The sequence below is a fragment of the Haplochromis burtoni genome, unplaced genomic scaffold (genome assembly GCF_018398535.1).
Source record: "Haplochromis burtoni strain Fernald_Lab_line unplaced genomic scaffold, NCSU_Asbu1 Contig_45, whole genome shotgun sequence".
Classification (NCBI taxonomy): Eukaryota; Metazoa; Chordata; class Actinopteri; order Cichliformes; family Cichlidae; genus Haplochromis; species Haplochromis burtoni.
This window is the reverse complement of record NW_024582406.1, coordinates 1,096,771-1,123,719: the sequence shown is the minus strand read 5'-3', so window position 1 is coordinate 1,123,719 and position 26,949 is coordinate 1,096,771. Positions and strand designations below refer to the sequence as shown.

Below are 26,949 nucleotides of genomic sequence, written 5' to 3'. Positions count from 1 at the left end.
TTTTACTAGAAAGCATGTTTTTTTTTAAGTATTACACAAAAGGCAGATTTTGCACATTCTTAAGTCAAAAGCGTGGGCTGGGCTGAGACGAGGGAAGCGTGAAGTGCGTTAGTGCAAATTTGCAATTCTGGGATTCCTCTGATCAGCGTTCTGTGGAGAAGCCCAGGGTACATCTGCCCATTCAGGAGGCTCAGCTATACCAGCGAACACACTGGGGCTGTTAAAACCAGTAAACAAGCAGTCCAAGAGATTCGCATATTGTGGGAGTAACTTGTGTAGAAAGGATATCTTAACGAGGCACTTTTTTGGGTTCTCCTGACACTGCTTTAAATCTAACAGGCTGTCAAATTATAAAACTCAAATAACAACCAAAACAGAATGGGGGAGTATGTGAATGGAATAGATATTATTTTAATGAAGGTTTCTCTCTGAAGTCGATCCATCCGTTGAAATAAATAAATAAATAAAATAAGAGACTTAAATTGTGTCTGCTTTTCTTTTCTCCAGGCTACAGTGTCCAAGTATGGATCACAGTTTCGTGGTAATTCCCAGCACGATGCCCTGGAATTTCTCTTATGGCTTCTGGATCGCGTCCACGAAGACGTCATTCTGGCCTCCCACAATAACAACAACAAGACCAAAGCTCCTGGAAAGGTAGGACTGAAGCAGTTAGCATGTATGCAGTTAATTTCCAAAATTTACATAGAAACTCTTATACATATGTACTCTTGGAAATGATCTTCGTAAAGTCATAAAAGAGTATACTGAACCATGTAAAATACATCACATCTGGATCTCAGCTCTACAGACACATCAGTAATAATTTAATATAAATGATCTACTTGCTTAACTAATGCAGAAGTAATACATGACTAAATATGTGATTTAATGAATAATCTGTTTCTCCTTCTTTGGCTTGATATATTATACAGGCATTGTTATTTCATGAGCTTAAATAATATTTAAGGAGTCATAATTTTGTCAATGTTAATCAAACTCAGCGCACAGTTATATAATTAGGGTTATGAATCAGTGTGTTTGTAGTGTAAGTTGCCTAAACGCTCCACTGTACATTTGGTCTTTGTTTATGCATCTATAGTATTCATGGCCTGTAGCCGTGTAGCTAATGAGAGCGCATCCATCATTCAGATCTCATGTGCTTCTCTTCCCCCCAGTGGCTCATATCTCGTGTTGTTTATTATCAAGCCAGCGAGTCTAACCTCACTGATAACGTCCCGACTGGCTTCGATAATTCCACAGATAACATCGCCATAGTCACATCTTCACAGGTCAGCTTCGAAATTTGTCTTGCAAAGCAGCTTTTCATGTCACCAGATGTAATGTGGCAATCTGCACTTTGCAATATTGCCCTGTGTCTAATGCATTGCCAGTGGACAAAGGGAATACAAGTATGGCAATTTAGTGTTTGATTTGTTCTCAGCATGTCTTCTCCTGAAGCCATGCCTGCAGGCACGATGCATCCAGATACCCCTTGAAGAGAACTTTGAACTGCTCTGCCGTGAGACATTAAAGCAGAATTTTCATGCATTATTAAAAATATGTTTTTACTTCTGAAATAGATATACCTCTTTATTTGAAGTGTTATTGGGCTGATAACCAATTTATGAGAAGTGCTGTTGGTGAGTCATTGCAAATAAATCCACTCATCTCACTGCCCCATGTTTCCCAAGGCAATAATTTAATGTGTTGTTTCAACATGTGATTGTGAGATAGGGATAAAGAAGCCTGACACTCCCAAGGTTATACGTTAATTAGCTTTAGATATGAAATATGCCTTTTTCCATGAGTTTTGTATAATTGAGTTATAATACATAAATGAATGGTAGTTATATAGTTTCTTTCTACTCAATTTGAGCACTCAAAGCACTTTGTATTGCAAGTCTCATTCACCGAGTCACACACAGACACATTCAAAAGCGCTTTTATCTGTGCTTAAGTGCTTTTTATCTTTGATCACTCACACATCAAAGATACTTTGATTGTAGATTAAAAACTTTACATCTACTAATTTCAATTCGTAGATGACCCACACTGCCACCTGAGTCAGAGCCACCCAATGTAGGGGAGTAAGTCACTATTTGTAAAACAGCGAAACAGCCCAAAATATGCATTCATAATCAAAGTTTTCCTGGAAAAAATATGGTTTAAGTTAGTTAAAAATGCAAATGTTAGAGATTATAGTGCAAATGTATTCTCTGTAAAAAGATTGTGTAGAATATGACTTTTGATCCTTGTTTATTTTTGTTTTGGTATGAACACGTCATCTGGACAAATTTCACCATCAGTACTAGATTTGCTAACGAGCAGCTGTCTCTACATCTAGTCAACTTTCACTGATTTTGGATCAGCAGGTTAAATTTTGAGTGTTGTTTTTGAATTGTTTTCTTGTTTGAGTTTAACCTCCTAGGATCTGGTGTCCACATATGGGGACATCACATTTTGGGTTGTCTAGACCACAATACAAAATTTTGCTCCTTCAAATGGCTTTCAAATGAGCCGTATTGCTCTAAGCGGCACAACTGTTGTTTCTCATTTTGTTTTTGTACTCAGGAAAAATGCTGTTGTGTTCAGACACCAAATAAAGACTTTTGCACATCATTACTCAGTTGTACTTTATAGTGTTGTATCGAACACTATAAAGCCTAAATAGCAAAGAGAAATTAAAAATGCATGCCATGAAAAAATTTGGGCCTTAGGAGGTTAAACAGCCTTTTAACAACAAACAGCTGTCCAAGCAGTGGCCAAGAACATGTTTCAGTACAGGAAATGCATCAATATCGAAAGCTGAAAATGGCTCTTGTGTACAGTGTAAAAGATGTTTACATAAAAGTGCAGTCGACATCAGAATCCAGTTTAAAACCAAGCAGCAACCTTGGAATTCAAATGCCTATTGGGTATCTTTATGTCTAATCTCTTTGCAACTAGATTTGTCTTTTATATGTTTTCTAGACAAATAATCAAAGAATATTTAAAGGTAACAACTTACAGTGCTTTGATGAAGTAATCACCGAAGTTATATCATTGATTTTTAACAGGGTAGCTAGCATCTGTAGCCTATTATATTTCAAAGTGACCTTCCAAGTACTTATTGGGATGTCTTTTGTTCTCAGTTAGAAAGGAGGAAAGTCCTTGTTTTCAGAAGGTGCACTGTCAGCATGTCATTAAAAGGCCAAAGCCACACTGTATAGCATTTCTCCTGTCTTCTCTGTAGTGTAGCTGTGAGAATTTGGAGCTCTGTTCACTTTGCCCTTTTTGTGTGACCAGCCCGATGAATCACTTAAATTATTTTTTCTTCTATTTCTTTTTACATCACACAAAGACCCATCTGATGTCTCTTAACTGGAGTTTACCTCCTGCTGTAATCTCAGCTCGGAGTTATAGTGAAAGATGGGGTGAGGCTTTCCCATATGGAAAAGATATATATAAATCTTATAAAGTTTGTATCTGTCTTGTGTGAAACTTGTATGAAAAGCATATAAGTGTGAAAACAGATATAAGATCCTTGAAAAATTATATAATGAAATTTGTATGTTTTGGATACTTACTAAAACAATGTATGAAAGTAATGCGAAAGTGGCCACTTTCATGAGTAAATCATGTAAGCCTTATATGATTTACTCATGAAAGTGGCCACTTTCATGAGTAATCACATATAAGTTTTTACTATTTCTTTTCTGTATGGGTTAGGCCAAAGGAGGGAGGGTCAGGACTGTATCTTTGAGTAAACTTGGGTGTGCAAGGGACATGAGAGGATCTTAGGACTGGAGAGCTGCTGATAAGGTATGTTACGCGCCTGCGGCACCCCCCGGGAAAATTTTGTCACACCTTGCTCAGCACAGCTGGTGTGGCTTGTAGGATATAAAGGTTTAAAAAAGCATGTTGACTTTTTCCTTGATCCTGATATATGATGGTGTCAGCATCAGGATTCATTTGATCAAAGGAGCTGGATGTTTACTGGGGTGTTCCTGCTCAACACCTTTACATCCACTTAGAGAAAAATTGCAACAGCATGTGAAGCTCATTTGTTTTTTCTTCATCCTTAAATTAGTTTAATATTGTAACCAAAATGTTTTACCTTGTTGAATACTTGATTTTATATCAAACAATGCAGATGTGATTGAACTGCAGACTTTAAGCTTTAATTCGAGGGGATTAACACCAGGTTAGGAATTAGTGCCATTTTTAAACTGTCTCCCATTTCCAGAGCCTCAAAACTAATTGGAAAACTGACTAACAACCCATTTCATAGCCAGGTGGTGGTGATGCCTATACCCTATATGCCTATAGTTAAGAAAAACAACTTCACAACATTGAACTAAGTCAGGAAAACTTTAAAAGATGTGGGCCTATCATTAATAGGAGCTACAGTCTATAGGAGATAGAGGGTTGCACTCGAGAACAGAAAGGTCAGATTACACACAAAAAACCCTGCATTGTTTTGTAAAACAAAAAAACAAACAAAAACTATTTGAACAGATGAAACCAAGATTAACTTATTAACTTATACCAGAATGGGAAGAGAAAAGTGCGGACGAATGGAGAAACAACACATGGTGGGTAAAACACCACATCAACTGTGAAACATGGGGGAGGCAGTGTTATGGCACGAGCATGTGTGGCTGCCAGTGGAACCTGGTCTTAGTCTTTATTGATGATGTGACGGCTGATAGAAGTAGCTGAATGAATTGTGTGGGGCTGTACTCTCTGCTCAGAAGAGCCAAATGCTGCAAAGCTGATCACACAGCTCTTCACGGTACAAAGTGATGATGACCCAAAACAAACTTCAGAAGCGACTCAAGAGATTCTCAATGCAATGGCCATGTCAGTCAACTCAACTCTACCTAGTAGAGCAGCTTTTCAGTTACTAAAGACAAAACCAAAGTCATAGAGACCCACAAATAAACAGCAAATCATAGCAGCTGCATTTCAGGGGAGGAGACATAGCAGCTAATGATGTCCATGGTGTCATGAGCTGGCTGTGTGCAGCAGGCAGGATGGGACAGCTTAGGATAGGACACAGCTTTGTTGCTGGTGTGCAGGTGATACAAAATTAAACTAAACTAAGCTGCAAATCCGGAACCTAAACATACGGAGAAACACACGGTGAAATACACAGCCATGAATGAGGGAGAACACGATAGTGGACTGAGGGAAACAGAGGCTTAAAGACAGAGGGAATGATGAGGGAACAGAAAACACATGAGAGACACAGCAGAGACGAATTAGACACAACAAGGCCAGGGGAGCAAAACTAAACACACTAAACAAGGGTTGCAAGACTTTCACAATAAAACAGGGAACAACGGAACACAAGACTATCAAACGAGCTTGACACAGGCAGACAGGGAGGAGTGAGGGAACATGAGAGACAGAGTGAGAAAGAGAGAGGAGACGAGAGAGACATGACAGGCTGGGGATCCATGGATAAGGATGATGGGCGGGAGGGAACATGGAATGACACACAAGGAAGGGAACGTGGGCGTAGAAGAGGGAAACAAGGCACAAGGACTGTGTCAAAAGGACCCAGGACCATGACACATGGGTTCTAGAAATCAGGAAGTTATTGACTGCAAAGGATTTTTTTTAAATCCAAGTATTAAAAGCAATATGCATTTAAAATTATGTTGTTTTTTTCCCCAGTTAACTATAGATATCTCTGTTGTTTTCAAAAGCAAAATTTAAAAAAAATAAAATCTCTGCTAAGAGACTTCAGACTCTGGAACAAGCTCCTCTGACATGTTTTTATCAGTAATTATTTGAGCGCTGTATAGTGCTGTAGTAGTAAATGCAGCATATGAATTTATATGCTTGGAGGTGTAGGAGAAAAATAGAGAGGCAGTAATCAGCACTATGGCCTCTGTGCTGAGGTGAAAACCTCATAAGAGTTGTTTGTTCAGGCCTTCTGCTATCAGGCTTTTTTTGCAGAAATCAAGGTTGTCATGGATTTCAGTTTTACTGGTAAAAAAAAAACATGTGGTCAGATGCTTAGTATCACATAAAGAAAGGAATATTCTAGTTATTCTATTTCCCATGAATCAGTCTACTCTTTGCCTTATCTTGTCTTTTGTCCTTCATACCTGTTACATATTGTATCTCTGTAGGAGGTACAATATGTAGCAAAGCTGTGGTATGCAGTTTGATATCACTGCCCCTCCCACAGAGGAGCTTTGTGAGGGGCAGAAAGGGCCTCGCTGACTCTGAGAAGTGCAACTGCAAGAAAGAGTGTAAATCACATTCCTTTAAAACTTTAAAGAGTCACTCAGGATCATGATTCTGTCTATGATTTTTGTGGGGGAGGTTTGCCTCACCTCACTGTTTAATGTTCTCCCCAGTCAGCTTTCTGTGGCTCTGGTGGCTGGCTGAGAGTCATCCAGGGTCACAGTCAGTTTACCAGTCCATGCACGTTCCTTCTCACAGCCAAGGAGTCTGCAAGCGCCGTTCTCTTCTGCTGCAAATCAAGGAGCCCGTTGGCTTTTTTTTCTAATTGTTTTTAAGCATCTGTTCTTAGTTACCATTTAGCGAAGGAGGGCCAGAGCCAAAAGAAAAGAGAGGACGAGGGAACCCCCGCTATCCCTCTCTGCTGATGACCTGCTTGTGCTGGTTTTGCTTTGTAGTTGGAGCGTTTCTGTTTTTGTAATCATAGGTGACATCCTCCCCACGCACACAATCAGAGTTGAACTATGCACATACTAACATTCACTGTTGACTTTCCATGGCTTTGACTCAGGCACACACTTTCACTCTTAGTTTGTTGATCATTTATCTCTTAGGAAACACAGTGCAAGTGTGAACTTCCCTCCCTCCCTACCTCTCTCTCCCTCTCTCTCTCTCTGTCTCTGTCTCTCTCTTGCTCTCTCTCCATGAATGTGTCTCTTTGTAAGTAGAAGGAAGAAAGAAACGCTTGTTGTGCAGCCTGTGAGGTGAGGCTGAGTTCTTTGCAACAGTGTGGCAAAGAACGGTGACAGCCAGTGGATACGAAGTGAGAAATTGCTTCAATTCTACAAGACAAAAAAAATGTCTGCATAAACAGTTAAACGAGGCCTGACCGAACTGAACCAAGACTGAATTGTCATTATCAGGAAAATAAATACAAAGTGAATGTGCAAAGCTATCTACCCATTTATTTTCCTCAGCTTATCCAGTTCAGGGTCATGGGCCAAGGTGTCTTGTGCCTAACCCAGCTGTCATAGGTGAGAGGCAGGGCAATTTATACCTGCAGCCAGTTTAGAGTCACCCACCAATTAAAATTCATGTATTTGGACTGTGAGCGGAAACCAGAGTACCTGAAGAGAACCCACACAGAAAAGACCCAATGTTCTATATAAACCCAGTACCCTCCTACGAGGTCACAATGCTATCCATCACATCACTGTTCCACCAATGTACACCGATCAGGCATTTCATTATGACCACCAGCCTAATGTTGTGTTGCTCCCTCTTTTGCTGCCAAAATAGCTGTGACCTGTCACGTCATGGACTCCACTCGACCCGTGACCCTGTGCTGTGGTATCTGGCACTAAGAGGTTAGCAACAGATCCTTTAAGTCCTGTAAGTTGTGAGGTGGAGCCTCCATGGATTGGACTTGTTTGTCCAGCACATCCCACAGATGCTCGATTGGATTGAGATCTGGAGAATTTGGAGGCCGAGTCAACACCTCAAACTTGTTGTTGTGTTCCTTGTTTTGTGCATTATATTGCTGAAAGTGGCAACAGCCATCAGGGAGCACCGTTTCCATGATGGGGTGTATATGATCCGTAACAATGCTTACGTAGGTAGGTCGTGCGTGTCAAAGTAACATCCTCGTGGAAGACAGGACCCAAGGTTTGCATGTAGAACATCGCCCAAACCATCACACTGCCTTCAGCAGCTTGCCTTATTCCCATAATGCACCCTGGTGCCAGGTGTTCTTCAGGTAAATGACACACAGCCTCGTGACATTAGAAGAAAACTGTTATTCATCAAACCAGCCCACCTTCATTGTTGGTGCTTTCAGTTGTGGATAGTCCTGCACCTATGCACCCCATGCACATCAAACTGTGATACACTTTGTATTCTGACACCTTTCTATCAGAAACAGAATGCACTTTTTCAGAAATTTGAGCCACAGTAGCTCATCTGTTTGATCATAATGCAGGTGCCAGCCTTCGCTCGCCACGTGCATTAGTGAGCCTTGACCGCCCATTGTCCTGTTGCTGGTTCATCACTGACCACTCCACAGTTTAGCGCTTGTCAGACTCATTTAACTTCCTTAAGCTTGCCCAATTTTCTTTCTTCTAACACGCCAACATTGAGGACACAATGTTCACTTGCTACCTCATATATCCCACCTAGTAACAGGTGCCATGATGAAGAGAAAATTATTCACGTCACCTGTCAGTGGTCAGAATGTGATGCCTGACCAGTGTATAAACATTCCTTTTTCTGAAAAAGTGAGTTATGTACAACAACATGCATAACAGTTCAGGTTCTGAAGTAGCTGGCTGCAGTGCAAAACTATCAAATGCCTATAATTTGACGTATTATGTAACAACTGAAATCCAATATTGAGCAAGAACTGAGTAAACATTTGCTTTTCAAAATGACAGCAACTGGTTCCCTCAGTTTTTAAAAGAAGAGGTGATGCAATGCAGTGGTAAACCTTCTCCTGTACCAACTTTGTCGAATCGTGAGGTTGGCATCAAATTCAGATTTTACATGTTGCCGACACCATTTTCTAATATTCTCTAACTAATATAGAGAGTGTGGCACCAAATCTCTGGAAATAATCTTAAATGATTATTGAGCATGTTACAAATTTATTAAAACAATATATTTAATACACCTGAGTCTTAATCAGTAATGGCAGTGTTATAGAGCACAAACAGTAAATAGACGCACAAAGTCATAGCGTCACCTAAAATTGCAGTGCTCCACCTCCCTTGTGTTACAGTAATTTTCAGTCAGTGGTCGGACATATTCAGCAGCTTCCAATTTGCGTGACTCATTTGTGTCTATAGACCCACAAAATCTGAGAAGTGACTGTTTCTTTCCTTTCTTCATAGATCAGGAAGCTTATGTCTGAATCAACATGAACTGGAGCAGATCTGCTCTTCAATTCCAAACCAGCAGCTGCGCTTTTCTTTATTTTTATTTACTCACTAGAGCCGCTTCTGCTGTCGCTAAGATGCCTTTGTCCAGTTTTGAATCAAACCCGCCTGTGGTTTTTTTTCCTTGCTATACTGGTCAACTATAATAATCGCTCCTAGGAAAAGGCATTACCCTGATCTAAAAGGGGTGTGTGGCCAATGGCAGCCAGGTGAATTTAAAGCTGCAAACACAAAAACAGGAGATTCTGAAGAGAGCTTAAAAAAAACAGGCTCATCTAGTCATGACAGAATAAATGATCTGTTTTAAGCAGAATCTAGAACAGCGTTTTCTGGGCCATAATCAGTCAACAAGTCTGATACTCGGCTGATTTTTCAGTGAATTCCCAGTAGTTCAGCTTTTCGTCCTCAGTGCTCGTGAACTGAAATTAGACACATCCAGCCAGGAGCCGAGAAGTGGGCCCAAGTTTCAAACTTGGGTTGTTTTCAGTTACTATAGCAGTGCACAGTTAAACCCACAGCTAAGTAGTTGCCTGTGTGCGGTCGGTGCCGCTCACCACTCTGGTAGGGTTGGGATGTGAATGGGTTTGTTGGGCATCCCGTGTGTTTTTATGCTGTGGGTGCGTGTGTGTATGCGTTTCCTCTGTGCTCAGCCTTTGATACTGTCTGCCCTGCCAAGCAGAAATGGTTTCCTGTGGTTCAGAGCTACCCAGCTGGAAGAGCAGCTTGGAGGTTAGGGTGCAAATATGACCACTAAGTGTCTGAGCTCCTCACTCATCTTTGACCCACATCAGTGTTGATTGGCTTATGGTGCACTCCATGTCCAAGATCCAAGTCAGAACTCCCCCTTAAATCAGACTTCCAACTTGGAACCCCACCAACCCCATACCCAACTAATGCGCATGTAAACATTAGTAAAGTCTGTACTAAAGCTGTTGTGCATTTATGACTCGCTAAAGAAGCCATACACTTAGAACTCACTCTAGAATGTAGTGTGAAGCGCTTTGGGGTCCTTAGGGACTAGAAAAGCGCTATACAAATGCAGGCCATTTTACCAACTGACCAGGCTCTATGCATAAGCATGCTGCGGGACTGCAGCGTAATGCCAGTGATACATGAGTGGCTCTAAACTGCTAAGGAGCAAAATAAATACATTTTTCCTTGCTGCTCCAACTCTACCACTACAACACACTCAACTCCAGTATATTGCCAGTCTAATGTAGTATGAAATCTAAGAAATCTTTGCTCACAACACTTTCCACTCAATGATATATTGATCTAAAAAAAGGCACACAAAAAATGTTTAATAATCCACATTTCTACGTGGGCTGGACCAATGAAACTACATGATGTAAAATTGCAGAAAAAGTTATGGTAGTTTTTGACTTTCATTTTTGTTAAGTCATAGAAAATGTCCTTGTTTTTAAAAAATGGACTGTCATTTAATTGTTTATCTGTTATTTAATTACTTTGGTCTAGCATGAATTACAATGGGGCTATTTATCAGTAGGAAACCTGGCGTGGAGTCCTCACTGGGCTGATTCTGGCCCCCAGGCCTTATCTTTGAACCCTTGTGTTGCACTGTATCTGTCAGTACGATTCCAAAACAATGATGTATATCCGAAACCACAATGTTTAGCTAAGTTCTGAGCATGTCATAGGAAGGAATAGCACGATAAGGGATTGATATCTGAAGCAGCACAGGAGCTGATCTAGCTGTAGTCGGTCTGTCAGTCTTAGAGGCTGGATTCTTGCAAAAAGAGACACTTTTGTAGGCATGAGCTTGCTCACTGCAGCAGACACACAGCTAAACTCTAACTGTCTGACATCTCCAGACCAAACAATGTATCACTGGTGGTTTGAATAACAGTTTAAGGGCATTGCTATAAAAGCTGCTCTCATGCTATGCAGCCCAACCCAGAAAGACATTTTCTCATTAGGTTGTGGAGAGCTTTGAAATGAAAGGAAACATGGTTAGGGTTTGCTTTTGTGTCATTGTGAGTTCTCGGAGGGGTTAGATGGGTTTAATTACATTCAAACTAAAATATTTAAAGCTTTAAAAGTCATTGTTTGAACTCTAACAGATTGGTCTACAAACACGAGCCACGAGTGAAGCGCCTCTTACCTGAAGAGAAATCTAGTTAAATGACCACACTGATTCTTTATTTAATATAAAGAGATTGACTTGCACACAAATTATTCACAACCCTGCTGGGTCTGATTGGCGTACAGCACCGGCCCCAACAATTTAAATGATTCAGATTTGCTGAGTGGAGGTTTTCCAGCGAGTGTGTCAATTCAATTGCCTGAAAGAGGCTGAGTGAAATGATTTAAACAGTTGTTGATAGAAATAATTTAAGGAGGGAGGTGTGCCTGTCACGCCAGGTCCACTTTTAATGTGTTATCTTGATTTAAATTGAAGCTGCCTGTAAAGATGAATGGAAAGCAGTAATTATCAATCCAGCCTCACCAAGATATGCCACGCTGGAGAAAGAACGTCGATCCAGAAATAAAAATGTGATTGAGTTAAGCTCCATTACTTGTTTTATAACACAGTATATGCTGTTTTTGAAGGCCATGAAACGGGTACCAGAGTCTCCTGTGTAGCTCTGTTGATGCGCATGTCATTTATCCTCATCTGTGTCACCACAATCATCAGCAGCAGCCGCAGAAGCAGGAGGGTAATAATAAACCTCATCAGCTCAGGAGGTCGACCTTCCTTCATTAGAATTAATTTATCTCTCAGCTTCTCCGACTTAAAGTTGGAAGAATTCATCTTAAGAATCCTTTTCACCCAGAGGTTTTGTTTGCATGTTTTAAGATTTAACATCTGTCTGTTTTATGCCCATTTCCTATTTTAGAGAGGAACAAAGCTGTGAGGCAGAGTGAGTGACGATTGGCTCCATTGGGTTCATGCTATAGACTGTAAACAAAAGATGGATCCAGAGACTGTGACATCATCTGTTGGTTAGTGGGGCCCATCCTTAAGAGAAACTGACTTAAACTGCATGCTCATATGATAGAGACTCATCAGTCGCACCATATCCTTGACCCATTTGGCCTTTTGGACTCTAAATGGGACAGTAATTTACAGCTGTGAGAAGAGGTGAAGCAAACAAAAAGAACAAATGAAACATCATGTTGTTTTCATGATTCAGCTGTGTGGCAGGCAGGAAGTGGACCCAAACGCAAGCTCACAGAGGCAGGAATGAACTCAAAACACAGCTTTAATGCTGGAGGGAAACGGCGAAACAAACTGATAAGAAACTACACTGGGAAGCAATACACTAGCACACAGAGAAACACACGGGCATGAATGAGGGAGAATGCAACACTGAACAGAGGGAGACGCAAACATAAATACACAGAGGTTTAACGAGGGAGGTGGGAGCACACGGGGAACACAGCTGACACAGATAATCGTAACGAGACAGGGCAGGAGCAACACAACATGACGCATACTGACGGGAGACTGTCAAAGTAAAACAGGAAGTACACAGAGGCGCAGACAGGAGGAGAGAGGGAGCACGGGGAGAGCACAGACATAACGGGCTGGGGAAAACAGGGAATAAAACAAGAGGGGAAACGAGGGCTCACAGATACACAGAGGGGCACACAGGGGGTAAAAGTCACATAAGGAACAAAATACAAAAATACATGAAACTAAGAATGCTGGGCCAACATGGCCCAGGATCATGACAGTTGTAGTCAATAAGACTTGAAACTGGTGATTGACACCATAAACTCTTTAGAAAAGACTTGACGTACCTATCTTCTCCACTTAAACAAAAGTAACTGTCACATGTTTGTTGCTCATATTCAGATGAATAACGCTATGTTATATTTTCTGGGATTTTTTAATATCTTGTAAAATTATTGACTTTATCAAGTAAACCCTGTTCACCAAATGTGGATAAGCCTTTTTCTGTAACTCGCTCCACATGAACAAAATTGAGATCTGTTATCATCCAGCTTTAACTGCAGGTTTATTCTTAAACAGTAGCGGGGGCCTTATCAGTGGACCGACTTTATCTGTATTTTCAGTCGTTACATTTGCTTTAAGCATCGTACTAAAGGGTGTAACCACTTTTGACTCCTGAGATTTTCTCTTTGTCATGTTTTAAACCTAATCAAATATATCACAACCACGCCAAGTTCTTCAGGCTAAATGGTAGCAACATGATTGTGTTTTGTCAGAGTACAGGGAGGGAACCTCTGGAAACATTACACGTTTCATGTTCCCGCATCACTTCATTGTAAATGTTCGTTAACAATCAACTTTAATCTCTCTTAAATACACAGTGAATTATCAAGCACTACTTCATGGAAATAGTGCTTTATGAGATTTTTAGAAGACCACACTTTGAAAATAATTTGAAGCCACCACTGGTAGGCAGGAAGCAGTTTTCATCCTATTAAAAGGGAGTTTTTTCCTTCCCACTCTTGCTCATAGGCAGTCACCAGGTTGCTGTGGTTTTCTCTGAGGTGTCTGTTTTTGTGATTTGGTGCTTTATAAATAAAATGGTTACTCTGGACCCCAGGAAGATGCAGTGCGTCAGCAAGAACATACTGGCACCTAACCTCCTAATAAATAAATAAATAAATAAATAGTATATAAAACACGTTGATTAATCCGTTTTTGTCACACAGGCGAATATGGACTCAGGCGCAGACCAGCTGAACTAGAATAGCAGTCGTAAATTTATTTACAAAACACCACGTGAAAGTATATACAGTGTACAGGGCAAGGATATGCAATGGACCAAAACACACTCCGCTCATTCGCTCCGCTTGCATTTTTTTTCAGCACACTCACTCTCACTCCACTCCACGCCACCAGGGAAACAGATCGGGGGTACCAGACGAGTCCGAGCCCTAAGCACAAGAGAACTGCAGTTAGCATAAACAGAGTAATCACACGAGAAACAGGGTTTATCGGGGCTGTACTGACAAGCGTAACTCAACAATCCAGCGAAGAAGCCCTCTGAGCCCTCAGCTTAAATAGCCCAGGAGTCCAGGTAATCAGGTAAATTCACAGCAGGTGCGTGGGCCAAGGGCGGGAGCCCAGCTGAGCTGGTGAGAGAGGCAGACAGGTGAGAGAGAGGAGAGGGAGGGGGAGAGAGACACAAACTAAAATCAACATGTAGCCTGAAACCTAGGTCCACCAAGGAGACACAGAGACCATGACATTGTTTGAGATACCTTCAAAGAGACATGAATCACTTTTTTTCCAGTGACATGAACATACATTACATTACATCCACTGGTGTACAGTAATTTTTACCTTCATTTTACTGAACATACTATTCATCAGTTTTCTTTCTCTCTGCAAGAAAATAAACTAACTAAATAATTTCAAAGTGTGTGTTGGATCAGCGTTAGCTCCTGTGCACAGGATCGGTCTTGATCAAGTTCACTCTTAATGCAGACAGTCACTCAAACACACACTATGCCTGTTAGTGTCTTAAGGCACTGGTACAAAGATCTTTCAGTTCATTACCTGGTTAAAAACAAGAAGTATAATTCCAGCAGGGCCTTTAAAGTCAGACAGAGAAATGCAGCAGCAGATGCTAAAGTGTGGGATATTCCTTTTACAGGTGACCAACTGCTGAGAAGAAAAAGTGCTCAGCTCACAAATACAAAGCTAAAAACAAGTAGATAAAAAAAATGGAGAGAAACCAGGATTCATCTTTTATCACTTTTTATTTAATCAAGCTCTACTTTTTGCAGCCCTTAGTCAGTGTCTTTCGTTTTTGTGACTCACGCCGAGGTCAAATTATTGGGGCAAGGGCTGTTTTGTCAAAACTGATGTCCTATTCAGTGTTACGCATAACAGTCAGCTCATGACCTGCTTTAAAAATATGACTCATTCGTATGACACTGAATGGTTAAAAACACAAAGCAAAACAAACAGAAAGATAGAAACACTACCTAGTCTTTCACAGCGTGGTTAGTGGATATGCTGCACCTGTCACTCAGACACTGTGTTTACACCACACCAAGACCTTTTAGGCCACATGATTATAGCCTGCTTTCTGACCAGCTTTGCATCTTGGCTTGTTCTCGTGTCACCGTGTCTGTCTGATGCATCATTTTTTCCTTCTGTCGCTTTCATTTCTTTTGCTGAAAGCCCGTTCTCTACCATCTGGTGATGATGATAATCATGATGATGATGATGATGATGATGATGATGATGATGAAATCCATTTATAGGTCTGTGTTCTGCTGTCATGATGTACTTAGACTAGCAGAGCAAGTACACAAAGCTCCCTCACAGTGGCTTTTACATAATTTTACATAATGTCTTTCAAAATCAGAAAGAATATCACATATTTGCTAGTTTTATTCACACGTAGTTCATTGTTTTGGTTTTTCTGGAGAATTTCAGGAGCGTGACCACGCCTGCAAACATGCTCCTTCCGGTTCTCATCTACATAGGTTACCCCAGTTCTACAAGCTGTTCATTATCATTTACGTGCCCCATCCTCTCTGCCCTTTTTCTTTTACTTCTTCACTTCTCAAGATTCAAGAGCTTTATTGTCAATACAACAGTATACAGAGCATACAGCATACAGCTTACAACAAGGCTGTTTCACCCCAAGCCCTTCATGGTGTATATAAAAGATATATCTCCAAGAGATATAAAACTAGAAATTACAAATAAATAACATGCTAAATTTCGGTAAAATTAAGGGATAAAAAGGTACTAATTACTAACTATACAGTACTATATTATACAGTACTATACTACTACTGCCAGATGGGAAGAGGGAGAACAATGCATGTGAGGGGTGGAAAGTGCCTTTCACTATGCTGTTTGCACGTCGGATGATGTGCCTATTTAGTACATGAGGATCTGCCTGGGAGATGCTGCCAGTCCCCTTCGAGGCCTTCTCCAAACTGCAGCTCAATTCATGTCCAAGCCAATCACCTTTACCTACTAAAATGCTGTTAAAGCTAAAATGCAGACATGGGCCCAGCAAGTGAATTGCCTTTAAAGTAAATTCAAAACTTAACTTTGAACTTTGAAGTATCCATTGAGCAGCAGTTCTCTGGTTGAAAATACCTTTTTGATGAGGTCAGAGAATGGTCAGAGTGCTTTGAGCTGATTAAAAGGCAACAGTAGCTCAAATAATCACACATTACAGCTGTGGTATGTGTAACAATTGGACGAATCTCTGAACACACAACAAGCCAAATCCTGAACCATCAGACGTGCTGCCTACAGCAGCGGAAGACCATGACGGGTGTTATTCCAGTCAGCTAGCAACAAGAAGCTGTTCACACAGGCTTGATTTCTGTTGCACCATTCAGATGGTAGGGTCAGAATTTGGATTAAAGATAATGATAATAATGATAATGTCACAAAGTAATCATCTCAAACCTGCTTCCTGAACACAACGATGAGTTCAAACTCAAATGGCCTCCACAGTCACCTGATCTCACTCCAATAGGGCACCTTTGGGAAATTCTCAGCCAACAAGTCAACAAGTCAGGTCAATATGAACCAAAATCTCTGAGGAATGTTTCCATCACCATGTTGAATCTATGCCATGAAGAATTAGGGCACCTCTGAAGGTGTCAGGGGGCTCAACCAAGTGCTAGCAAGGTGTATGTAATGAAGCATCTGGAGAGTGTGTCACATGTCCATATCTCACACAGGTTCATGCTCCCACTCTGCAGTGTTTGTGTGGCGAGTGGGAGCAGTGGATCTGTTATTGGTGATAGCTCAGGAAAATGATAGGATGATCTGAATGTGAAGAAAATTGCAAAACCCATTGACAGCACAACACAAGAAGAAATATTAGAATCCATGTCATCTGTCTATTCTGCCTTGGTCCAGAACTTTGAATCAGCACACACTGCTCTGTTGAGTAATTTATGTGGCATTGTGAGAGGAAACAGCGCTTTCTCTGCTGAAAAGTAATCAGTCCAGTGAATGCTGTGGGAATGCTATTGATTAGCACTGCAGCACCATGGCTGTAAAGCAGGGGGACGTTGATGTTCAGTGACTGGTTAGTGTAATGTGAAACCCCTCCCCCTCAGTGCAAAGAGTTGACAACTTGGCCTCATGTCGGGCGAACGCCTATTGTTGTGGCTCCAGCTCAAGTAGTAGAGAGGTTTGTCCTCCTGATTCATGGTGATGCAAGCCCACCTTAGCTGGGAAAAAATAAATGTTCATCTATAAATCTGTATCTCTCAGTCTCACAGACCAGAGCAGCTATCAAATGCTTTATTTTATCTACTGATCAATTTATCCATCCATAAAGTGATGTCATTGCCACGACAACATATAAGATGCAAAACAAAGCCAATTGATTACTTGATTATTTCAGAAGCATAGAAGCAAATCTCTAACAGCACATGATTGAAGAAGTGGTGAAGATGGTAGTAACTGAAATCCAAAAAGGTGTTTCAAGGATGAGCATCTTATTGCAACTGAGCTCCAAGGTTTTCATGAGGCAGTGGTAGACTAAGCTGCTACACAAACAGATGGCAGATGGGAGGACAGGTTGGTGAGGGTCATTGACAAGATAGATGAGAGAGAGCGGGAGAAAGAAAAAGATGCAGACAGGTGCCATTAGGTATCAGGATAACATCCTTAGACCCACTGTTAGACTGGACTAGCCTGCTCCATTATTTTTTGCACTTTGATTTTCGAGTTGCCTTTGAATTCAGCCTTGTGAAGTTGATAATTTTCATTTCCATCAAACAATGTGGCATCCTTTTGTTTCTTACACCTTACCCAGTCCTTATAGATATCCAGCTTAATTTTTCCCCATTGAGATCTGATGTTTTCAAAGTTTTTCTTTAACTTTTTTTAAAGCAGTGTACATGTTTCCGTGGCTGTTGCCTAGCAGCACAGGCTGTCTTGATCATTTCTGATTTGTAGAAACTGTGGAAGATCAAAGTCAGTCAAAGCTAGAGCAGACTGAAGCCATTATACTGTTAAGATGTGCAGCACATAGCCGTCATTCAGTTACAACCATGAGGTCACTTAGAGTCCAAGCCCTCATGTCTGGACGCTGAGCAAATAAATATGAATGTACCCCACAACGAGCGATCGCCTGGGGAGGATGTAATGGGCCAAAAGGGTCAGAGAGAAAAGCTCCCAGAATCAGTTATTGAGAGTATTTATAGAGAGATAACCGTGCAACAGCAGGTGGTGTTGAAAGAGAACGTCCATTATTTATCAACAGTCTTTTTGTCAGCTGAGTACACTACTGACTCACTACTTATATCAATAAATGCATGCATATGTGTGTCTTTACAGCTGCCCTATATCGCTGTCTATCCTTTTCTGACCCTCTCTGTTACGATCGCCATGGGGATTTAGGTGCTGTTGTGGCTTGTTCTCAATCACTTCCTCATAGTGCTTTCTCCAGTGTCCATTCCTGTGCATTTCCAGGGTTTGTTTAAATTATTCACATCAGGGCCATTACTAAGAACACTCACCCCCTCCTATATGATCGTCTCCCCCCATCAGGATGAGATGGGTGGTCTGTTAGGATGGGAGGGGTGCCACATTTCCTGGGTTTTCGCCACAGTGGAGTAAAAGCGCCTGAGTTCTTTTACAGTGGATCCACTCACAGATGAATCACTCCCAGCAACGCTTTTTTGGGGGGTGAATTATTGAAAGCCTCTCCGATGGGACAAGAGTGCACTGTTAATCTGTGTGATTTCAGGCTTTCGTGCTGAAGTACAGATGTCCAGCAGTCAACAGTCTTTAACAGAGATGTGGTAGTGCGCTAGTCATCGGTGTCTACATCCACACTGCTGAAACGTATTGTGAGTAAATGTAGTGCTTTTGCCAAGGGTGCCTAAAACACTATAGGCAAACTTCCAAAAGCAGCTTCTACAAGTGGTGTAACATTACATAAAGTTCTTCTTTTGGTATGACCCTTTGTATCACAGGTAGATTATTATTGCACAGAAAACAATAAGAAGGCAGAAGGCCTTGGTATTTCTGCTGAATATGAGCTCTGCACTGTGATGTTGCAAATTCAGACCATGAGCATAGCATAAACTCAGTATGTAGTGTGAGTTAACACATTATACACATTCCTTAAAATTGGCAGGGTGTCTGCTCAGCTTCTGGCATGCTGGATGCAGGGTGGCTGCAGCTGCAGCTTTTAAAGCTTTGCAGTAACATGAAACATGACTTTTATATCATCACTTAGACATAGTGAACATCACTTGTGCCTGTCGTGTCACTCAGACATGAATCGGCCAGCGCTGTCAGCATGTTGTAAATGTTTGGCTTAAAGGGTATAGCAAAATAAGATGTTTTTTTATTTACCAAACCAAACGATTGGAATCCATTTAATACACCATCACAATCCTAGTCAGTAATGTACTTACACTAAGGCAATGACATATTTTTGTTTCCAGCATGAGTAACTACCCAGAAACCTGACCTCTGCTTTTAAATCAGCTAGCGTTCTCTGATTTTTCTAGAAATTGACTCTTTCCAGGCGGCTGTCTGATGCTGAGCAGCCAACCGCACAACAATTTGCTTATCACGACTCGCTCTCAATCATTGTGGCCTCACTCTCTGTTCTTCTTTCAGCCGACTTAAAAAAATCACACTTCGTGAACTCTGGCCTCCTGCTGACAGTGCTGAGCTGGCGGCCGGCCTCCAGCCCACCACTCAGTTGCGTGCCGTATCTTTGTCATTTATCTAAATCCCAGAAATCAATTACAGCACTCCAAGGTGCCAGGGTGAGGGATTTGAGTTTTAATTTACTCCTTGCTCCTCAGGCACTGGCACATGCCCCTCTCCTGGCATTGAGGCTTATTGAATTAAGCAGAGGTAGACAATTCTCAGGCTTTACATATCTCGGATATTGGCAGCTGCACATTTTTGTGTTTACATTTCCCAGTGTTGCTTTTGTAGATATGACTGGCCTTGGTTTTTATTTCGATTTCATTTTGGGGTCTTTTCTCTGCTTAGCAACTTAGTTTGTTCTTGGCAGTGTTCTTCTTCTGACTGACTCTATAAGTCAGAGGGGCCAGTTCTTTGGAGTTCCCCTTACCAGATTAATTTAATATTGGATTAGTGTGCCAAAATCAAAAGAATTTACTTTAAAGTATCCATAACAAAGTCCATATGCACTCTGAGACTCTCCTTTTCCCTTTGGTCCAGCTAAATTAACAGTCTTCACAATGAAAATGCATCAGAATTCACCAGTTCAAACAGATCTGGATTGAAAACGCGCTACATTGTGTTCCCAACACATTCTCATTCCCAAGACATCAAAGAAACAGAAGAAAATTTTCATCCAGGATTTTATTTTCAAAATCTATTCAGGTAGTTTTGGTGGCTATACTGAGTCAAACTGAAAAAACAAAACAACTATCATTGACCTCAAGTTTGACGCAGGACACAAGCTCCATTCTTCTGGGTGAAAGTCTCATGTGTGGCCCACATATCCACCATGACCCTGTGTTTTTTTCATCCTACTTCTACTTAGGGACAAGCCATGTTATTGTATTTGTCCACACAGTTACAAGGCTACAATATCACAGATATATGACTGGTCAGTTGCAACAAGAAGGGTGGGGTGATACCACCCTTCTTGTGTTACCATGTAAAACTATGAAGACCCAGTGTGTAACAGCAGCCTAACAGCCACAGGGATGCAGTAACGTTAGAAGCACTGCCACCAGTGATAGGTCAGCACTAGCCCCACGAGGGAACCTGCTGTTAAAAGGTAGCCCAGATTGAAATGACTTCAATCTGACTTCAATTCTTAGCAATGTTGTTTCCAATAAAAAGAAACTATAGCTACACATATTTTCTCTATTGAAGACCACAGTTAATACTAACAGTAATGTTAATGGTGGAACATTAATGCCTGACATGTCCGGGGTCTGGTGACCCAGTGCGCTGTGATTTAGTGGTTTCTCAGTGTGTTGTATTTCTGGCTCTTTTAGTTATTCCTTAGTATTTATGGTGATTTCTAGTCTTTAGGTTTCTGTCTCCCCTGTGTTCCTTCTGTCACGTTTAATCAAGTTATGCTTTCATGTCTGTGCTTCTCATCGTTTCAGTGTCAAGTCCGTGTCTCTGTGCCTGTCTCATGTTTCCTGTTTTACTTTGACGGTCTCATGTGCTATGTTAGTGTTTTCAGCTTTGCTTCCTCACGGTCTTATTGTACGTGATTACTCCCAGCTATGCTCTCCTGCTGTCTCATTCCCTCATTATAGCTATATAAACCTTAGGCTACAGTTCTACATACCTGTCCCAATGAGAATACACAAGTAATCTTTCTTATATATTTTTTAGGTATAAACACAAAACCAACCCAAAAGAGACTTTAAAGCAGTAATTCTACTGTACATGTACAAATGAAAGCCATAATGCTGCTAGCCTGACTCCTTATCACTGCTGCAGTCTTCTTCCTGTTAAAAGAGAGTTTTTCCTTCCCACTGTCACCAAGTGCTCGGGTCATCAGATTGTTGGGGTTTTCTCTGTACTATTGTCGAGTCTTTACCTTACAATATAAAGCAGCTGTGTAAATAAAATAAAATTAAACTGGACTGGTAAAACAGTTTCCCCTTGGATGAGCCTCTGCTTGTCACAAATGTCGTAATGAGACACAAGCAAAATGAAAACATTTGTAAAGAGTAAGGAACATTTGTGTGTGTGTTTGCTTCAAATACTGAAAGGTAAGTGTCAGAAAAGTAGTGACATTTTATATCGGGGTTTTTTCTCTCTTTTCCTTCGTGGCTCTATAAATAGCTGGGTGGATTTTTTTCTCTCTCTCTGTTGCCTGTCTGTTTAGTTACAGTTTTATCAGGTTGAAAGATGGCACATTTTTCTGACAAGCAATTTCAAAGATAGCATCTCAATTTCAGACTTGTGCATGCCATCCCTTGAGATGGCCCCCCTGTTCTGCTGGGGTCATTTCCCAACCTGTAAAACAATTTCTTAAACCAGCAGCAGACGCAGCTTCCTCTGTGGGAACTGATATCTGACCACGATCATTTAGATAACTCTTCAGAACCCCATATCAGAAGGCGCATAAGCTGCCCCCACTTCCTCACTGTGTTTAAATGTCCACGCCGTCAACAGCTACTGTTAGCACACATCTAACACCTTGCAGTCTACTGACACGGCAGGGCATGGGTTTCCAGAGAGGTGATAAGACCAACTGTGTTTGAACTCTGTGGCCTCGGTGTTGCTTTTTATCTTTCCATAAAGATAGCAGTGGAATCCATTAGCAAGCATGTGGAAGAAAAAGAGGGAGTAGAATGCTGCGCTTGATGTCAGCTCGAAATGCAAATGCACGACAGGCTGCACTCTCAAGCTCTCACTGGTTGTTGTACATAAAGCGGTAACTGGAAGATCAGCCGTGTTGAACCTCCGCTTTTGGTTAATCCTCCCGTGACAGGAAGATACGAAAGCTCCTCGACTCCATGAAAAGAGAGGAGGTAGAGGTTTGTCATTGTGCTCCTCTTAAAGCACAGTGCAGCAGGGTGGTCAGGTTTCAGGCTGGGGTCTCTGTGAGCTCAAATGCTTTCAGAAGAATAGAGTCAGCATTTGGAAATGCTGGCAAACTGCAAAGGAGTCTTCCGTTACTCTGAGTGCACCTCACAGACAAACAAACGCACACACCCTCCACCTCCCTCTCCCCTTTAGAAATTCAAAACCCCCTTTTTTAACTTTGTGAGGGGACGTCATGGTCGAGCTGCCAGCCTGGGAACAGCGGCAGCCAGTACGGGACCAGTAGCTAGAAACTTGAGGAATAGTAAACAGAGCGAGAGTGTGGGTCAACAGAGAAGGCTCAGAGAGTGCATTTCCATTTGGCTCTGCCAGCCCGGCGTAAAAAGCACCGAGATGATATGATGACTTAATGCAGTCTCAAGTACCTGACTTTTTACACCAGGCTATTGTGGGACTGATAGCGTGTGAGCAGAGGAATGCTAGCAGCAGGTCTGTATGCCACATTATGCCCTTTTAAAGCAGAACCACTTAAAGAATGTTTTCCAGCTTTTATTTTCCCCTGCCTGAAAAGGTGTGAATGAGTCAATACAGCACAGAAATATCACTGTGTGACTACGTGTCATAACGTTCAGCACTTTTAAATTTTAGTTAAAGTGTGTCACTATTAACCCCTTTAAAGCCTAAACCATCAAATAACTGCCAGAAAATTCAGTGTACTGAGTTTTTACTAAACCTGCTGACAAATTTTAAAAAACGATTTTCATATTTTCTTTTTTTCTAATGTATTGTGTCATTTATTGAGGTTTTTCATGGGGGGGATTACACTGATGATGCAGAAGTCTCTTTCTGTGTATCAAATATGATGCACTAGGCATTAAAGCACAACAAACACTACTGTGTTCTTCTCAGCCCGCTACATGACTTTGGTTTACGCACACAGCCAAACAGATCTATACATTTTGGCAGCATTATGAAGTGAAAGGCACATTATTCAAATGTTTATTGCTTATGGTTTGTAATTAGGAAAACATGAATTCATCTGCAAACTGATGCAGAAGTTTGTTCGCATAGTTGTGTCGTCAGCATTGCTTATGATCCTCCCAGCGTGTTTCATCCCACACATTTAGTGTGACCTTGCAATTCTTTGGCTGCTCACTCCTTTTTTTAAACTTCTCTACTTTTATCTCCATCCAAGGCCAGCTTCCTCCCATTTGTAAGAATTTGATAAAATAAAAATAAAGGCTTCTTGAAGGGGTTATATTTAGGACGAAGCGCTCTTTTAAAGGTTTTTTAAAAAGCAAAGTAAAAATGTGCAAATGCCTTTGTTCAGTGACCGAGATGGACATCGATTAACACCTAATCGGCTGTTTAACATTTGTACATGTACAGTATATTTTCTTTCTCTTCCTCTAACGCTGCTCTGTTTCCTCCTTCATTTCCACCTCATCCACTTCCTCCTTACCTCAAGCCTCGTCTCCTAAACTGAAGTCAGAGCTCTAGCACACAAAAACGTGCGTAAACATGTTGATTTATTCCTGGTATTTTTACAGTTACTCAGAAAATTAGACATGCAACCATCCTGTCTTCGGGCATCTGACACAAAGTTAGCTAAAAAAAAAAAACAGCTGGTTGTTAGCTAACAGAAAAAAAATCACACTTTCCTTCAAAAAGGTTGATTACACTCTCACATCGTATGAGAGTTTATTTATTAAGCGTCCAAATCCAACAATGTTGGATCCACTTCAAAGAAAGTTTCATTAGCTGTTGCTACTAAGCTTCACTATCTCTTCAGATTACTTTCACAAGGTTTTACAGCTTCTTCCAGAGTAGATAGATATGGACACATAACAGTTCACTACAGATGGATGGCAACCGAGGTTGTTTGTCCTACATCATCCCCCATAGCTAAGATTATACACTTGAATTAGGAAGGGGTAAAAAAAACAAAACAACAGAATTCGATGGGTGGTTGTCTGCAATCTACTGACATCTACTGGTGATATTTTACTCAATTTACCTTTAAAGTACACATTTGCTGTCTCATTAACAATGCCTAACAACTTTTGCAGTATATATATAATAAATGTGAGAATGGGATAGACTTTCTGTGTTTATGTGTGGCCTCCTTTGTGCCGCAGGGCCCTGTTGGAGCTGAGGAAGTGCCGTCTCCTGATCCATCCCAGTCACAGCAGCCCAGAGTCCAGCACAGCTTTGTCCAGGAGCATTTCCAGGCACAATACAAGTGAGTTTCTAAGGATAAAATTTGATTTAAATGAAGTCGACATTAAGGACAAATCAGTTTGTCACATCTTGCTGGCTTACTATCATTACGTGAAGAGATAATGGTACAAGTGACTGCTGAAACCTTCCCTGAGTCATTAATAGACTGTATTTTAAAGATGCGGGTAACTTCCTTGAAGTGGCATTTTAATGTATGTCACAGAGGGAGACCAAGAACAAAGGAGTGGGGGCACACAAGAACACAATATAGAAAGTTAGTGGAGGAAAGAACTGTGTTTATATAGATGTATTACATAAAAGCAACAGTTTAAACATCATTTTGCATTAAAAACCTGTTTTTCACCTTTCAGACTTAGTAAAGCATATAAACTATTTAAGTGAAAATCACAATACTACCTACAGTAAGTTACAGAACAAGAATCAACTCATCCCTAAGTACTAAAAAAAGATTCCTTTGTGCATCCAAAGGAGTCTACTCCAGTAGAAAGAATTGGGTTTAAGGGATTTTTGCAGAAGTTCAACAGCTGCATCCATCTTTTATATACAGACTATGGGTGTAACTTGGTCTAACAGTTACCAGACACAGAAGGCCTGTCAAACTGTTTCTCCCATTGAATGACTGTAGCAAGACAAAAGTGACTTTGTAAAAAAAAAAATTCTTCTGAACCAAAAACTATTTGCCAGCAGACATTTCTTTCTGTTTGGCTGAAATCAGCACATACCATATCAAGCATCTTGTGAGTTTTGTTTGCACAAAGGTCCACTGCCATGTTGTCAAGTGGTCTAAATGTCAGGTTGCTCTGCAAGAGAAAGGTCACGACTTAAATAGCTCCTGCGGACACGTCTGTCTCATGGCACTCCTGTGTTTCGTCCAGGCTCACACTGTGTAGATAAATGACATAAATATTACTGAATAATACCAGTGAAGAGAGGGGGTCAAATCACACAATCCACTTACAGGCTCACAGTACACGGTGTTCAGGGTTCACCGGTCAGATTGCAGAGTAATTGCTAAATACGGCCGATTTAATGGAGATGTCATTATTTCTTTTACAGAGAAGCCCTCAGAGACACACATGCCAGGTTAGAAGGACTTTAAATCTTCGCCCACACAAACACACACACACACAGCACTAATTACCAGGCAGACAGAGGCAGTTATTCTGAAAAGGCCCAATGAAAAACTGGCCTGCTTCTCTAACCTCTGAGCCTCTTAGAAAAACAGAAATCTCTTAAGTACTTATTTGGAGTGCTTTCCTTTTTGTGCTGAAACAATTAGGGATGTCACAATGGTCGAGTATTTTCTCTGTTGTAATGCTTTGTGAATATTTTTCAATCAAAGACTTTTCTTCCTGTTTTTTTGGAAGGTGGGTTTTAAGGGGGAAAAGGGGGGAAAGCGCTTAGCACACTGTCTTATTAACATTTCGGTGCAGCTGGATGTCCTCATGTCTCCCACGGATCAGTCATCCTGGAGATAAAGAGGCGGCTGATGTACACGTCTGTCAGCTGCAGCCTCCTGAGAGTGGAACAGGTCGACTTTATCTCAGTAGAATTTTTAATCTTGTCCGTTAGAAACTACGTTTATGCCGCAGTTTAGCTTTCAAGGCTTTACCTCGTTGGTTAGTTGAGTTAGGTTACAGTTTACTTCTATTATACCTAACATCTAAGCAGTTGTTGCTGCTGCTGCTGATTTCAAATCTCATCTTTTTGTAAACAAGACTTTTTCATAAAAGTGCAGGCTTTCCAGGCTGAACTGCCTCTGATGCGTACTCTCTGTGGCCTGTACCTTCTTCCATCTGCTAATTCTTTGGAAAATTGGCAGCTCTGTGTGACTGCCAGTATTACATCTGTCAGAGCGCATCGCCTAATTGCCACCCTCACTCTCAAATGTTTCAGCTGTGACACACTGGGTGGGTCTACATAGGAAGCAGCAGCCGTAGCAGCCCGGCAGGCAAGATTTGTTCCTCTCTCCCACTCAAATAGTGTCCTAGCCAGCGAGAGTGGGTGAGGCGGCACAGAGAGAGTGCGCAGTATACAACAGGAGCGAGTGCATCGCTCTGCGGTAGCACGTAGATGTCAAAAGATTGAAAATGTTATCACCTCAAAATAATTGCACCAATTTGAAGAGCGGGGTAATTGCTCTTATTGAAAATTAGA

General features: G+C 41.2%; 1 protein-coding gene across 2 annotated transcripts in view; it reads left to right on the top strand.

Annotated features, from left to right (window-relative positions):
• The window catches only part of usp43b (ubiquitin specific peptidase 43b), an 88,596-nt gene that overhangs the window by 7,671 nt on the left and 53,976 nt on the right, over positions 1–26,949 (top strand). The window contains exons 2-3 of one of the 2 annotated variants that reach the window (XM_005926667.3): positions 508–654; positions 24,690–24,793. In XM_005926667.3, the coding sequence (XP_005926729.1) occupies positions 508–654; positions 24,690–24,793 (251 nt within the window). The other variant, XM_042220255.1, reaches the window with a different exon arrangement.